At 56.2% G+C, this 13279-nt stretch overlaps 1 protein-coding gene across 3 annotated transcripts; it reads left to right on the top strand.

Annotated features, from left to right (window-relative positions):
* The first annotated feature begins 461 nt into the window (after positions 1-461).
* Positions 462-12914, top strand: LDB1 (LIM domain binding 1). Of its 3 annotated transcripts, none has more exons than XM_027596481.2 (11): positions 462-507; positions 8965-9067; positions 9192-9236; positions 9349-9424; positions 9548-9650; positions 9823-9995; positions 10457-10579; positions 10820-10903; positions 10989-11112; positions 11314-11456; positions 12144-12914. In XM_027596481.2, exons 1-11 carry the CDS (start codon positions 483-485, stop codon positions 12372-12374), a joined length of 1230 nt encoding a protein of 409 aa, XP_027452282.1. In that variant the 5' UTR covers positions 462-482; the 3' UTR covers positions 12375-12914. The 3 variants fall into 3 exon arrangements, with proteins under 3 accessions (XP_027452282.1, XP_027452281.1, XP_027452283.1); XM_027596480.1 differs by having other exon boundaries at positions 483-507; positions 11314-11462; XM_027596482.2 differs by lacking the exon at positions 462-507 and adding an exon at positions 6142-6442 and having other exon boundaries at positions 11314-11462.
* The last annotated feature ends 365 nt before the right edge of the window (positions 12915-13279 follow it).

Raw genomic sequence — 13279 nt, 5'->3', positions numbered from 1 at the left:
CGCGCTCGCTCGGGTCACTTTGACACGGCTCTCCCCTCCCACTAGCAGGCAATTAGCATATTAATAAAGCCCGGCCCAGCCCGGCTGGGGCTGGAGAGCGGGCGCCTACGACTGCGAGAGCGTGAGCGAACGCGGGAGGGAGAGGGGGCGAGAGGCGGCGGCGTTGGCGGCGGGGAGGGCGGCGGGAGCGCACAGACACGCACACGCACACGCGCACACACGGACACACACTCCGGAGACGCACACCCGCGCGCACACACGCAGAGGCAGCTCGCCTTCCTGCCTGGCTTCCTTCCTGTCTGCTCCGCGCCTGACAGGCCCCTCGCTGCAGCCAGGGGCCGCCAGCACCGGGCCGAGGCCGGGCCGGGCCGGCGGCGAGGGCAGCGGGGCTGCGAGCGGCGGCGGCGGCTCATGCCCGGCCTGTCCCCGCGCGGGGCGGGCACCGTGACTCGGCTGGGCCCCCAGCGGCGGGCGATGTGAAGATGTCAGTGGGCTGTGCCTGTCCTGGTGAGTGGGGCGCGCGGCCGCCCGGCCCCTCCCTCCCAAGCCCTCCCGGCAGATCCCTCACCCCTTGTTTGGCGAGAACTTGTGTGGGGGGCGTCGATGGCATGGCGGAGGTCGGGGGCTGTGAGGGGTATGCGGGGCCTTAGTCCGGGGGAGGTCTCTCCTCAGATGCAAATGCGCAGCCCAGAGGCATAGGAGGGGGTGCTAGGGGTAGTCTGTCTGTCTGTGGTGTGTGTGTGTCTTGTGTGTTTTGGTGGGGGAGGCTAATTGAGGAGAGGTTTGGGGGGCTGAAATTCCCAGAATTCCAGGGTGTTAGCCAATCAGAAGTGAGTCTGGACTTTTGACCCCCCCCCCAGGTCATCATAGAGTTGTGATTGGCTGGTTTAGGTTGCCCCCCCTTCCCTGCTGCCTATTCCCCTCTTACTTTTCCTGTGATACCCCCCTCCAGGCTGTTTCTGAGGACTGTGTTTGTGGGGAGGGTTTGATTGGGGCCCATCTTGTCCCCCTCCTCCAAATTTTCCTGCCTGTTGCCAGGGAAGGTTAGCCCTCCCGAGGGACAGGAGGTACTCTGGGGAAGGGGCGCAGATAATTGGGCCCTCGGGGTCTGGCATCTCCACCCTGGTGGGAGGGGGAATGTGGCAGCTCCAAAGAGTGATTTGTGGGAGTCGAGTTCAGGGGAGCAATACTAGACCCCAAAGTGAGAACTTGGGAGAGGACTCAGGCCCAGATCCCTGTCTCCCCAAAACACTTATCAGCTCTTGCTGGTGAAAGCCTGGGTCTGAGTTCTTTCCTGGAGAGGGGGAGGGCTCTACTTCACTGCCAGGAGAAAAGAGAGAGGCTATGTGACTGGAGACTTAGTCTTCAGAGGGCCTCAGAACACTGTCTTTCCTCATTCTCAGGATTCTGGGTTCTTGAATTATGTGCAGGACCTCCTCTTGTCCCAGGCTGGAGTTAGCTTTCTTCTGAAAGTCAGGTGTCCCAGAATCTAGTTTGGTTTGGATCCTTTGCTTCTGCACATGCCCCGTTCTCTTGGGAGCCCCATACTTCACAACTGAACCCCCAGTACACGCAAACAACACACACAAACATATACACACAATCCCCAAGGGGAGCTGCCAGTGCGGAAGCTTCCTTGAAAATCATGTGACAGGCCAGGCTGGGCTGGGCACACATTTAAAGTGCCTGGTGAGGCTGACGTTAAAGGGGCATGGGGCCCTTAAGGGAGGGAGGACTAGTAGAGAAAGCCTGAGGATCCTGGAATATCCGGGTGTGGGAACCCCGGCTCCTGCTGCAGAGGGTGGGGGAGAGGAGGCGAGGGAAGAGCTCGCCAAGCTGGAATCCTGCCTGGCCCCATCATTCCTCCTCCTACCAGCTTGGTGTGCGTGTTTATATGTGTATTTTCTTTATAGTTGCCCTATGCTGGGTACCCATTCAGATCCATCCAAATTGTGAGTCCTCCCCATGGCCTTCATCCTCCATCACCACACATGAACTTAGCAGAAACTAAGGCTCTGAACAAGCTAGAGGGCTGAGTCTTAAATTTTAATTGTTAGTTACTACAAATAGTGGGTAGGAGGTAGGTATGGAAGGGTTGTCAGGCTGGAGGTAGATGAGAGGTTGGTCCTAAAGTTGAGGCAGGGTGCTGGGTCCAGTAGGAGAAAGGATAAAGACTCCCCCTCAGTTTCCCTGGGAGCAGCATGGGGACAGGAAGAGGACCCATGCACAGGGGTGTGTGAGGGGGGACAGCTTCAGTCAGTGCCCCAAAAGACATGTTCCTTTTGTGTGTCTGGGTGGCCTGGCTGGAGGAAAGGGGGGCAAAAGATGGCCAAGAGTGGGGAGTTTTTTTTCCTTGAATGTGAAGAAGTCATGGATTGATGCCACAGAGAGTGGGTGGAGGTTAGACTTCAAGGAGAACCAAATGGGGGAGGGCCTGAGAGTGGCCAGGGGCTGGGGAATGTTAGGAGTTGGAGTAAGGGAGGGGACCAGGCTTGTATGGATGGGTGGGAGCACATGGTTGAATACAAGGGCATCATGGCAGCTTGTACAGTCCAGGCCCAAAGACCCCCCCCCCCACTTGAGCAGGCCTGGGGTGGGGGCCGAGGCGCCCTGGCAGGCCGCCTGCCTGCTGCCTGCCTGCCTGTCTGAGTCTCTCCTTTGTGCTCTGCTGTCTCCCGGCTCCTCCTCCCCCAGCCCAGCAGAGACAGCACATGCCCCACACATGTGACTGAGGGAAGCCAGAGCACACGCAGACCCACACACACGCAAACGCGGAAGGAAACACCACAAGATAGACACACACACACACACACACACACACACACACACACACACACACACACACACACACGCCCCTCCCCCTCCCCCCCAGCTCCCATAGTGCTTCTGGGGTAGGTAGTAGCTTCTGAAGCTTTGGTCAGGAGCAGGGAGAACCTCTGCTAAGGGGCATCACCGGCACAGGGCAGGTTGCTGAGGGAGCCAGGGCCTGTCTGGGGCAGCATGTGGCTCAGAAGGGTTAAGGCAGGGAGGAGTAGGGGGAGGGGAGGAGGCAGCAGTGGTGGCGGCTGGGAGCCAGGAGAGGAGGATGGCAGAGCGCCAGGCCAACGGGAGGCCGGGCACAGACAAAGGAAGGGGGGCAGGCACACTGGAGGCCTGGGTCAGGGAGCCCCAGGGGCCCGGGCAGGGGGCAGTGCTGGTACCTTATCCTGTGGGTTGGGACAGGCTGCTGCCCTTCAGAGTTGCACCTCCAGGACGGGTACTTTTCCTCTTCTCTCCTTCATCACCTTTGTCATTTGCTGCTCCCTGCTTTCTCCCCACTGCCCCGCTCTCCGCACCACCAATTTTAGGGCCTTCTAACTCCGACTTGCTTTCTTTAGCTGAACCTCTTCTGCTTCTGTGCGAGTGGGGGAATTAAGCCAGAACTGAGAGAGGAGCAGACTTGCTAGAGAACGGGAACCAGGAGCAGGACCCCTTTTTGAGTGATGGGCCAGAGTCCTGATACATCTCGGTATTTTAGGAGCCTTTCTTTCCAAAATTTGAGGAGACAAACTGGGTGCGGGTTCTGAGCTCTAAACTGGGGGCAGAAGCCAGAGCACACACCCGTCCCTCTTCCTCATGTAGACAGTCATTTGGGGCCTGGAGTGGCCATTCCTTGGAGCGGGAAGGGAATAGAAATGGCTGCAGTGCCCCAGGGCTGGGCTTGTATGAGTGGGATTAGAAGTCCAGGGTTCCAGTTCAGGCCCTCCTGTCTCACTGTAATCTGTTCAAATTAGCATCATATTTGGCCCTGTAGTCAGTAAGGATCTCTTGAGGTACTGCCTATAAATGCACTTTGGAAAGTTTTTTTTTTTTTAAAGATTTTATTTATTTATTTTGCAGAGAGAGAGATAGCGAGAGCAGGAACACAAGCAGGGGGAGTGGGAGAGGGAGAAGCAGGCTTCCCGCGGAGCAGGGAGCCTGATGCGGGGCTCGATCCCAGGACCCTGGGATCATGACCTGAGCTGAAGGCAGACGCTTAACGACTGAGCCACCCAGGTGCCCGCACTTTGGAAGGTTTAAAAGCAGAAACAAATGACAGGAATTGTCCTGTCAGTAGGGGAGAAGTGTGACCATCTCAGAGTTGGGCTGCTAATTTGGGAGTCAATGGAATATTTCAATTCCTGGTGGTAGGCAGTATGTTGCAGGGTCTGGCTGAATGTCACAGATTTCAATATATTTGTGAAAGCTGGAGCATATCATATGGTCAGACCATGAAGGAGAATGGTATGCAGGTTTCAGGAAGGTGGTTTATGGAGTAAGTCCCTGGTAACAAAAGGTCAGGATGTGTATGTAATAGTCTGTCACAGGTTCTGGGGCTATAATGCAGTTTGGGTGTGTGTATTGGGGTCAAAGGGCATGTGTCACAGGTCCCAGTGTGTACAGAAGTCAGCTGTCATAGACTGTGTGTGTGTGTGTGTGTGTGTGTGTCCTGGGTTTGGGTTTATTTAGCATTTGAGGTATGTGGCAGCTTGAAGTGTGTATCAGGTTCTGATTTATGTGAAAGTAAGTTGTGTTATTTATGTGTGGAGGATGTTCACGGAGTCAGGTGCAGTATTATTGCACAGTCAACCAGTGTGTTCGTCATGAGAAATCTTGCTGTGGGGCTGTGTGAATGTGGTTGTGGGGGCAGGGCAGGGAATAAGGAGCAGAGACTCAAATTGCAAAGCAGTCGGAGGTTTGTATGGCTACCCCTGTGCGCGCGCGTATGTTGCCTTTTTCCTGTCTGTCCAGGTAGTAGGGCCTGGACCACCACCCGTTTGTTTGTTTGTATGTATGTATTTATTTATTTAAGATTTAATTTTTTATTTGACAGAGACACAGTGAGAGAGGGAACACAAGCAGGGGGAATGGGAGAGGGAGAAGCAGGCTTCCTGCGGAGCAGGGAACCCGATGCGGGGCTCGATCCCAGGATGCTGGGATCGTGACCTGAGCCTGGGATCATGACCTGAGCCGAAGGCAGATGCTGAGCCGAAGGCAGATGCTTAACGGCTGAGCCACCCAGGCGGCCCACTACCCAAGTTTTAGAAACACCTACTCTCTTGGGATTTCCCCCTTGCATTGGAGAACAGACCCTACTTCAGTAACCATATACCACTTTTTCCCTGGGATGGGGGAGCAGGCTAGGTCCTTTCTGGGGCCCTTGGATGGGCAGATTGGCCTTCCCTAGCTGTGACAGGGCCTCTTTCCCTTGCACCCACGAGACTCTGGTGGTGGGGGTTAGGGAAGGGAGTTAGGAACTTAGCTGGGTTGGGGACAGGGAGACTGGAGTGTCCCTCTCCCTCCAATCACTGTTTACCTGCAGAAGCAGAGTGTGTCTCTGTCAAAAATAACCCCCTGGAGGCTCCCCCCAGCTGCTCTGGGATTTCACCAGGGGCCGAAGCCCAGGGTGGCAGCTCCGGCCAGCTTTCCAACCTGAGAGATCACAGTGGAGAGGAAGAGAGATTTGGGGGATGTTAGGGAGGCAGTTTGAAGATGCTGGGAGTCTCCAGAGAGGAGAGCACCCTTCTCCATCCCTGCCAGTGGCTCCGGCTGGCCTGCTCACCCCTGAGCATCAGGCTGTGGGCTGGGGGCATTTCAATTCCTGGCCCCACACACCTCCCCTCCATCCAGGTCTCTCCAGGTCCAATCTGATCTGTCTCCATCTCTCCCTCTCGCCTCTCTCGGTCTCTGTCTCTCTTTTGTTTTTCTCAGCAGTCCTCCCTGCCTGCCTCCGTCTCTCCCTCCCTCCTCCCTCTCTCCCTCTTCCTCTTTCCTCGCAGGGAGGGGGCGGGGCCGGTGGGGGCAGCTCCACCCTCCGCCCGCCCTGGGGCCTCATTCTGAGAGAGGCTCGGAGATCGGAGAGCGAGCGGAGGGAGGGATAGAGAGGGAGAAAAGGAAGGGAGCCGGCGGGCGCTGCGTGTGTCTGTGCGTGTGCAAGTGTGAGTGAGTGTGAGTGCCGGGCCCTGCCTCTCCTGGTGCCCCCGCGGAGGGGCCTACTGGCCTGGGGAGGGCGGGCGGGCTGCTTGGAGGCAGAGGCAGCGAGAGGCGGCGGCGGGGAGAGCCGAGGAGGAGGAGGAGGAGGAGAGGAAAGAGCGGAGCAGCCATTGTTGAGGGAAACCTTGCAAACAAAGAAGGCTCCGGACTCCCCGCGGCCCCCCGCCCCCCAGGCCGGCCCCCTGGCCCCCAGCCCCTGGCCCAGTGGCCATTGTAACTTTCCCCCGGGGCTGTGGCCGCCGCGGGGCTGGCCGAGGCTGTGCGTGCGAGTCTTTGTGCGGCCCGCGGAGTGGAGCTCCCAGCCAGGCCTGCCTGTCCCACTCGGGACATGAGCGGCTGAAGTTGGCCCCCTCAGTCCTCACCCCTGCCAAGGCCCCTCTGGGCTTCCAGCCGCTCCCCGCACCTCTCCTGGCCCCCTCAGTTCTCCCAGGTAAGTCTGGGCACCCTGCAAGCCTTTTGGGGGTGGGTGGAAGATCCTGGATCTGGCCCTGGCCTGGTATGCTAGCTGGGGGAGAGGTGCCCCAGCTCAGAGAGGCCAGGGCTCTCAGGCCTGCTGACCTGTGTCAGCCCCCAAAGGGAGGGGCCCTGCCCTCAGGTCAGGCTGGTTACCATGGAAATGCCCAGCTGGAGGTTCCCCCCTCAGCCCCAGGATGCAGCTCCCATCCTGAGAAAACTTTACTAGTGCTGGGCTCTTCCTCTCTTCTTCCTCCTCCTAAGGGCTCCCAGATTGCTAGAGGTTGTGTGTGTTGGTGGGGGCTATGTCTGACTCCAAGGCTAATGACACATCCCCTTCACCCCCACCCCCACTTTGCTCCCTCTACCCCTGCTGCTGGGGACAGGCAGCAACAGGGACAGATGGTCTGGGTGATGTTCCCTCCCCTTCTCACTCCCAAGCCCTTGTGCTGGGGCTACTGGGAGTTGCTATGGCTCCAAAGAGATGCTGAGTGTTTGTGTCCATTCACTGGAGGTGTAAATAGAGGCCTTAGAGCTTTGAGCTTCAGCTCTTCAGAACTGGTACCCAGCCCCAGGCAATGTCTGCCAGGTCTCTGGTGAGAGAAATTGAAGCTCTGAAACTTTTTTCAAAATTAGAGAGGATCCAAGTGTGCTGCCTCTCTTCTCCTGAGGGTCTTGAGCTGACACATTTCTCCAAGTAACCCTGAAACTGTGGGGCAGGGGCGGTGATGCTTTTGGGGAAAGGATGGCCTCATTAGGGGGCAGGGGAGGTCTCATAATCTAGACTCTTGGGTTCATTGGCCAGACCTGGCCTTTGGTAGGCTCTGGGAGCTGGGGCCTCCTACGTGGCCTTAGTCTACCTGTCTACGGAGTGGGAGACTGTCTCTTTCCTAAGGATACAGGTTCCTCATTCAGTCCAGACTGGCATGTGAAGGCTGTGTGCTGTGCTGGGGGCATGTGGATGTGGCCTGTGAGAGATCGTGCATGGAGCAAGGGCCTGTTGCAGGCACCTTGATCCTGCCTGGGGCTGCTGGGTTCCAGCTCTTGCTAGGCAAGTCAGGGCGAGCTGAGGGTGGAAGCCTGCTAGGCAGGATGAGGCACACGTGTGTACAGGCACACACAGGCTCTGAGTCTTGGCACCCTCAGGAACTGTGTAGTGTAGGCCCCTCTGGGACGCTCCTTTGCCCATATTGTGAGGAGGGGGCCCTGGAGACATAATTAAATGATGCATGTTGGCACAGGGTCTTCTTTTGTCTCTTCTCCCTGAGGAACAAGATAGATTTTGTATCTAATTTGGGGAGGGGGCTTAGATACAGCCAATATGGTCACCCTTCCAAATGCAATCAAGTTTTGGGGATGCCTGTAAGCACCTGTGAGTGGGGCTAGGACCTTTGTTGCTGTGCCTCAGTTTCCCCTCCTTTCTGGTTGGGTGGGGGAAGATAGGATTGCAGGGGTGCCTGGTTCATACCCAACTATGAATGTAATACTTCCAAGAAACAGTACACCAGGGACAGTGTGCTGCCCATTAAGGTGGATAGGGGACATGTGTGCCCATGCACAGAGACACATAAGCAGAGACCTCTGTCCTAGGCTGAGCCCCCTGGAACCTACGTTCCTTCCCAGGCCTAGGTTTGTAAATAGAGTGGAATCCACTGGAAGCCTATCTCCCTTCCCCACTGCAAGTCTCAGAAATGAAAGGAGGTTGAGGCTTTGGGTTTCTGGTTTGGAGACAATACTAGACCCATGGTGGGTGTGGGGGAGGGGGCTGGGCTGATAAGGGAGAGGCCGTTGGTGGGGGAGGCAGAAAGTCCAACTGGTTATCTGGTGGGAGGCACCCAGCAGGCACCCACTCCCCTTTATCTTTCTATCCCCTGTCCTCCTGAGACCCTGGGGGTGGAGGAAGGGCAGGGAGTTGGCAACCGCCCCCCCCCCCCCCCCCCCGTTTCCCCTCCTCCAGCTTGGTCTCCAGAGGGCAATAGAGGGGTGTAAATACTACAGGATGTGGGAATCAGATCTAGGCTCAAGTCCTAGCTCTGCCAGTTACTAGCTCTATCATCTTGGCAAGTCCCCTTGAGCTTTCCGTTGCCTCATCTGTAAAATGGGGATTTTATAGTTGACCCTGCTACCTCACAAGGTGGTTGTGATTGAACAATATGATACAGGTAGAAGGGGGATTTATCAAAATTAGATTCTAGTGTTTGGATATTCATTTATTCTATGGTATTGACATTTCCCAGCTTCAGTTCTCTTATCCAGGCTTCAGCCACATGAAGAAATGGGGTCTTGGGTATTAGGGCTGAGTACTTCTAGTTTCATGGTAAAACAAAATTGAAGCTTGATTTAGAAGCAGAGGTAGGTAGGTGTTCCTTAGGGTCATCCCCCTCCCCTAGTCTACCCACTCTGGGGGCTCTGGAAGACCAGTCCCTGTCCACACAGTCTAGGAGACTTCCAGGAAAGATCCTTGGGACTCAGGGGACCCCTTCTTCCTTTGCCTTCTAGGTTGTTCCTCAAAGTCATTCAAGCTGTACTCACCGAAGGAGCCCCCGAACGGCAACGCCTTCCCTCCCTTCCATCCCGGCACCATGCTAGATCGGGATGTGGGGTGAGTCTTACCCACTTCCCATCTCTTCTTCAGATGGGATCCTGCCTGAAAAGGGGGAGGGAGTGACACTCCCTAATAATTCCTGTCTTCCACCCCCATTCTCATAGCCTCTTCCCTTACACAGCCCAACTCCCATGTACCCGCCTACATACCTGGAGCCTGGGATTGGGTAAGTGGAGTCCAGTGAGGAAGAAGGTGCTTTCCATTATATGGGTGAAGGCAGAAGTGGGGGGGGTGGGGAGGCTCTTTTCCTACTGACCTCCCTTCTTCACTTCCCCCAGGAGGCACACACCATATGGCAACCAAACTGACTACAGAATATTTGAGCTTAACAAGCGGCTTCAAAACTGGACAGAGGTATGGCCAGGGGAAAAGGGCTGGGAGGGGGAGGACCACCTGGGAACCCCTGTGGGGTGTCTTCTGACACACACACACACACACACACACACACACACAAACATCCCGCCCTGTGCTCCTTAGGAGTGTGACAATCTCTGGTGGGATGCTTTCACAACTGAGTTCTTTGAGGATGATGCCATGTTAACCATCACTTTCTGCCTGGAGGATGGACCAAAGAGATATAGTGAGTGGCCTCTGGGGGTCCTGCTGGTTCTGCTGTGAGAGTAATACCTTCTGTGTCCATCTAAGGACTGGGAGTAGGTATTTGTCTCTGGGGATCTGTTTTGGCAATGATGGCATCTGTCTGACCCCTTTGGAGGTCCTTCTGTTCTATTGAGTTTGTCCCATCTCTACAGCCATTGGCCGGACCTTGATCCCACGCTACTTCCGCAGCATCTTTGAAGGGGGTGCTACGGAGCTGTACTATGTGCTTAAGCATCCCAAGGAGGCATTCCACAGCAACTTTGTGTCCCTCGACTGTGACCAAGGCAGCATGGTGACCCAGCACGGCAAACCCATGTTCACCCAGGTCAGCAGCCCAGCTGGATGTGGAACACTGAAGCACCTGGGTTTGATTCCCCTCCTTTCTCCCAAAGTACTCAGCTGTTCCCCAGGGAGGCAAAACAGGAAGTGGCAAGACGAGAAGGGAGGGCAGGCATGCTACAGCATCCATCAAACATTTACTGAGTTTGTACATGACGGTTTTCTGGGCTGCAGGGGTATACCAGTGAAAGAGTTTGTAGCAGATGAGTGTATCACTAGCTACTTGGGAAGAGGACAAGGGTGTGTTCAACATTTCTACTGTGTGTGTGTGTGTAAGGGCCAGGCTTGTGACAGGTGTATGAGGGAATGGTCTTTGTTAGTTATGCACCCAGATTTATGGGCAGATGGCAGAAGTGTATTCAGTGGGAGAGTTGTGAGCAAACAGGAGAACAGGTATACTTTCAAGTACGTGGGGAGGGGGCTGAGATGTGACAAGCTTGTCTCCAGGTGTGTGTGGAGGGCCGGTTGTACCTAGAGTTCATGTTTGACGACATGATGCGGATAAAGACGTGGCACTTCAGCATCCGGCAGCACCGAGAGCTCATCCCCCGCAGCATCCTTGCCATGCATGTGAGTTGTGGGCAGGACCCAAGCTGCAGGGGTTGAGGGCAGGCACTGGGAAGGGTGGATGGCACAAGGTCTGCCATTTCTTGACCGTGACCTCAGACAGAGAGTTGGAGTATCTCCGTCTGAAAAATGGGTTTCATAAGAGCCCCTCTTCTCTCTCAGGAATGTCATGAGGCTCAGGTGATAGGTCAGGTGAGCAGATGCAACCCAGGTGCTAGTGTTCTGTTCTTTCTCTTCACCTAGGCCCAGGACCCCCAGATGTTGGATCAGCTCTCCAAAAATATCACCCGGTGTGGGCTGTCCAATTCCACTCTCAACTACCTCCGAGTGAGTCCTTGACCATCCGGTTTCTGCCCCCATCCCATTTGGTGTCAGCTCCCCCCTGACAAGCCACCTCCTGGTCTCCCCTCAGCTCTGTGTGATACTCGAGCCCATGCAGGAGCTCATGTCCCGTCACAAGACCTACAGCCTCAGCCCCCGTGACTGCCTCAAGACCTGCCTTTTCCAGAAGTGGCAGCGCATGGTAGCACCCCCCGGTGAGTGCCTTCCACCTGCCCCTGCTCTTACCGGGGTGTGGTGACGCTCCCCAGCGCTGGTTCTCTCTCCTCATGAAGCCCTTTCCTTGCTCTTGGGTCCATGAGATTGGGGTCGGGGTAGGCTCAGGCTCTCTAGGGGCCAGAATGGGGCACAAGGGACCCGAGGTCTTGCCCCTCCTGAATCTCCTTTCCCTGGTATAGCGGAGCCCGCGCGGCAGCAGCCCAGCAAGCGGCGGAAACGAAAGATGTCAGGGGGCAGCACCATGAGCTCGGGGGGTGGCAACGCCAACAACAGCAACAGCAAGAAGAAAAGCCCAGCCAGCACCTTCGCCCTCTCCAGCCAGGTACCTGTAAGCATCTCGGCTTTCTTCTCTCTTCTGGGCTGCCCTACTGCTGACCCCTAACCCTTGACCCTGTCCCAGCCTGAGCTCACTAGCAGGCATAGAAGCAAAGAGAGTTTTTCCTGGTGTGCTCTGCCAGCGTGGGCTGGCTCCTGTCACTGATGAGAGTCCTTGTCAGTCATGTGCCATGGTTGTGATCACAGACTCAGACAGAACATAGGACATAAAGGGACAGGGACAGCCGTGATAACGCGGATGTTCAGGAGAGATAGCTTAGAGGCCCACCCCCCATCGGATACACACACACTGACAGAGGGACACGTGAATTTGAACGTGTGCGAATCTAGAATACGCACATAATGCACACGCACACGCTTTCCCCATTCGGTGGTTTTTTTTTCTCCGCCTCCTAAACAGGAAGTTTAGGAGCCCCCTGAAGTTTGGGGGATATGAACTAGGGAGCGAGGGGAGTAGACTGACTTCTCCTAGAATCTAGTGTCTGTGATGCTCTGCAGTCCTTCAGTAGGAAGGATTCCAGGGACTGAGGGTGTCAGAGGAGTTGGGGTTCTCAGTTCGGGGGAGAAGGGGTTGGGGGCGTTGAATGTCCGGGGTGGGTACTGGGGCTGTCTGCTGCCCTGGGCCGGGCGAGCCCCTGCCCCGATTATGTTTGGGGACCTCCGCCACTCTCAGGATGTGATGGTGGTGGGGGAGCCCACCCTGATGGGCGGGGAGTTCGGGGACGAGGACGAGAGGCTCATCACCCGGCTGGAGAACACCCAGTTTGACGCGGCCAACGGCATTGACGACGAGGACAGCTTTAACAACTCCCCCGCCCTGGGCGCCAACAGCCCCTGGAACAGCAAGCCTCCATCCAGCCAAGAAAGCAAATCGGAGAACCCCACGTCACAGGCCTCCCAGTAAAGGCCTTGCCACGGCCACCCAGTGCTCTGCCTGCCTGCCCCACCCCTCGCAGCCCCAGGGAGCAGAAGACGGAATGAAGAGACTGCGCATCTACAATGGGTAGCCTCCATCCACCCACTTCAGGGAGGAACTGGACTCACCGGGGGCAGGTGCCAAGATTTGCCCCCCAGTGGCCCTGGGCTGGGCCTGGCCTCTGCAGAGCCTTTTGGGGGGAAGGGGGTGCTCATGTGGATGCCTGCGTGGACCCTGGGCCTCTCAGAGATGTCCTGACCACCCCCAGGGCATTCGCCTCCATCTTCATCCTGGGTTCTGGGTTCCGCATCCTCCTGATTCCAGCCCCTTCAAGCCTGGGGTGGGCTATCCCACAGCCCCTAGGGACTTAAAGTTATGGGGCTTGGTTGAGTGCCCCTTTCCTAAACCTTCCCCTAGGTGGCTGGTAGTAGAGGGGTAAAGCTCTGGCTCCTCCCTGCAGCCACCTATCCCAGCTCCCACGTTTTTTAAAAAATAATATTATTAAAAATGTAAGTTTAAAAAAAAAAATCACTCATGTACCCCCTCTTCCCCTTATTAAAAAGTCCAGCTACCTCCCTACTGGCAAATGTGGGGCTTAGGGCCCAGGTGTGGAGGTGAGTGTGGGGTAGGGGGGTACGTATTACCATTTTATACAGTTTGAGAGCTTCAGACCAAGGAGATTCTTTATCATCTCTCTTCCCCTTTCCTCTGGGGTGACTGGAGCTGGGGAAGGCATGCCTTGGGGTAGGGGGCCATTGATGGCCTCATCTTTGTGACAAGCCCCTGCTGTTGTCCGTTTCCCCATCCTCCAGGACTCTGGCCTGCTGTCCTGGTGCTTGTGACCCCCACTACCCCACCCCCAGCCCTGTCCCCCATGGCGTGTATATTCTTTA

Source organism: Zalophus californianus, chromosome 15, assembly GCF_009762305.2.
Source record: "Zalophus californianus isolate mZalCal1 chromosome 15, mZalCal1.pri.v2, whole genome shotgun sequence".
In the NCBI taxonomy this organism is placed as follows: Eukaryota; Metazoa; Chordata; class Mammalia; order Carnivora; family Otariidae; genus Zalophus; species Zalophus californianus.
This window is presented reverse-complemented; position numbering and strand designations above follow the sequence as displayed.

Coding starts and splice junctions, on each gene's coding strand:
- LDB1 (XM_027596480.1), top strand. CDS start 483: ATGTCAGTGGGCTGTGCCTGTCCTG. Junction 9,425..9,547: donor GGCTTCAAAACTGGACAGAG/GTATGGCCAGGG, acceptor TGTGCTCCTTAG/GAGTGTGACAATCTCTGGTG. Junction 9,996..10,456: donor GCAAACCCATGTTCACCCAG/GTCAGCAGCCCA, acceptor GCTTGTCTCCAG/GTGTGTGTGGAGGGCCGGTT.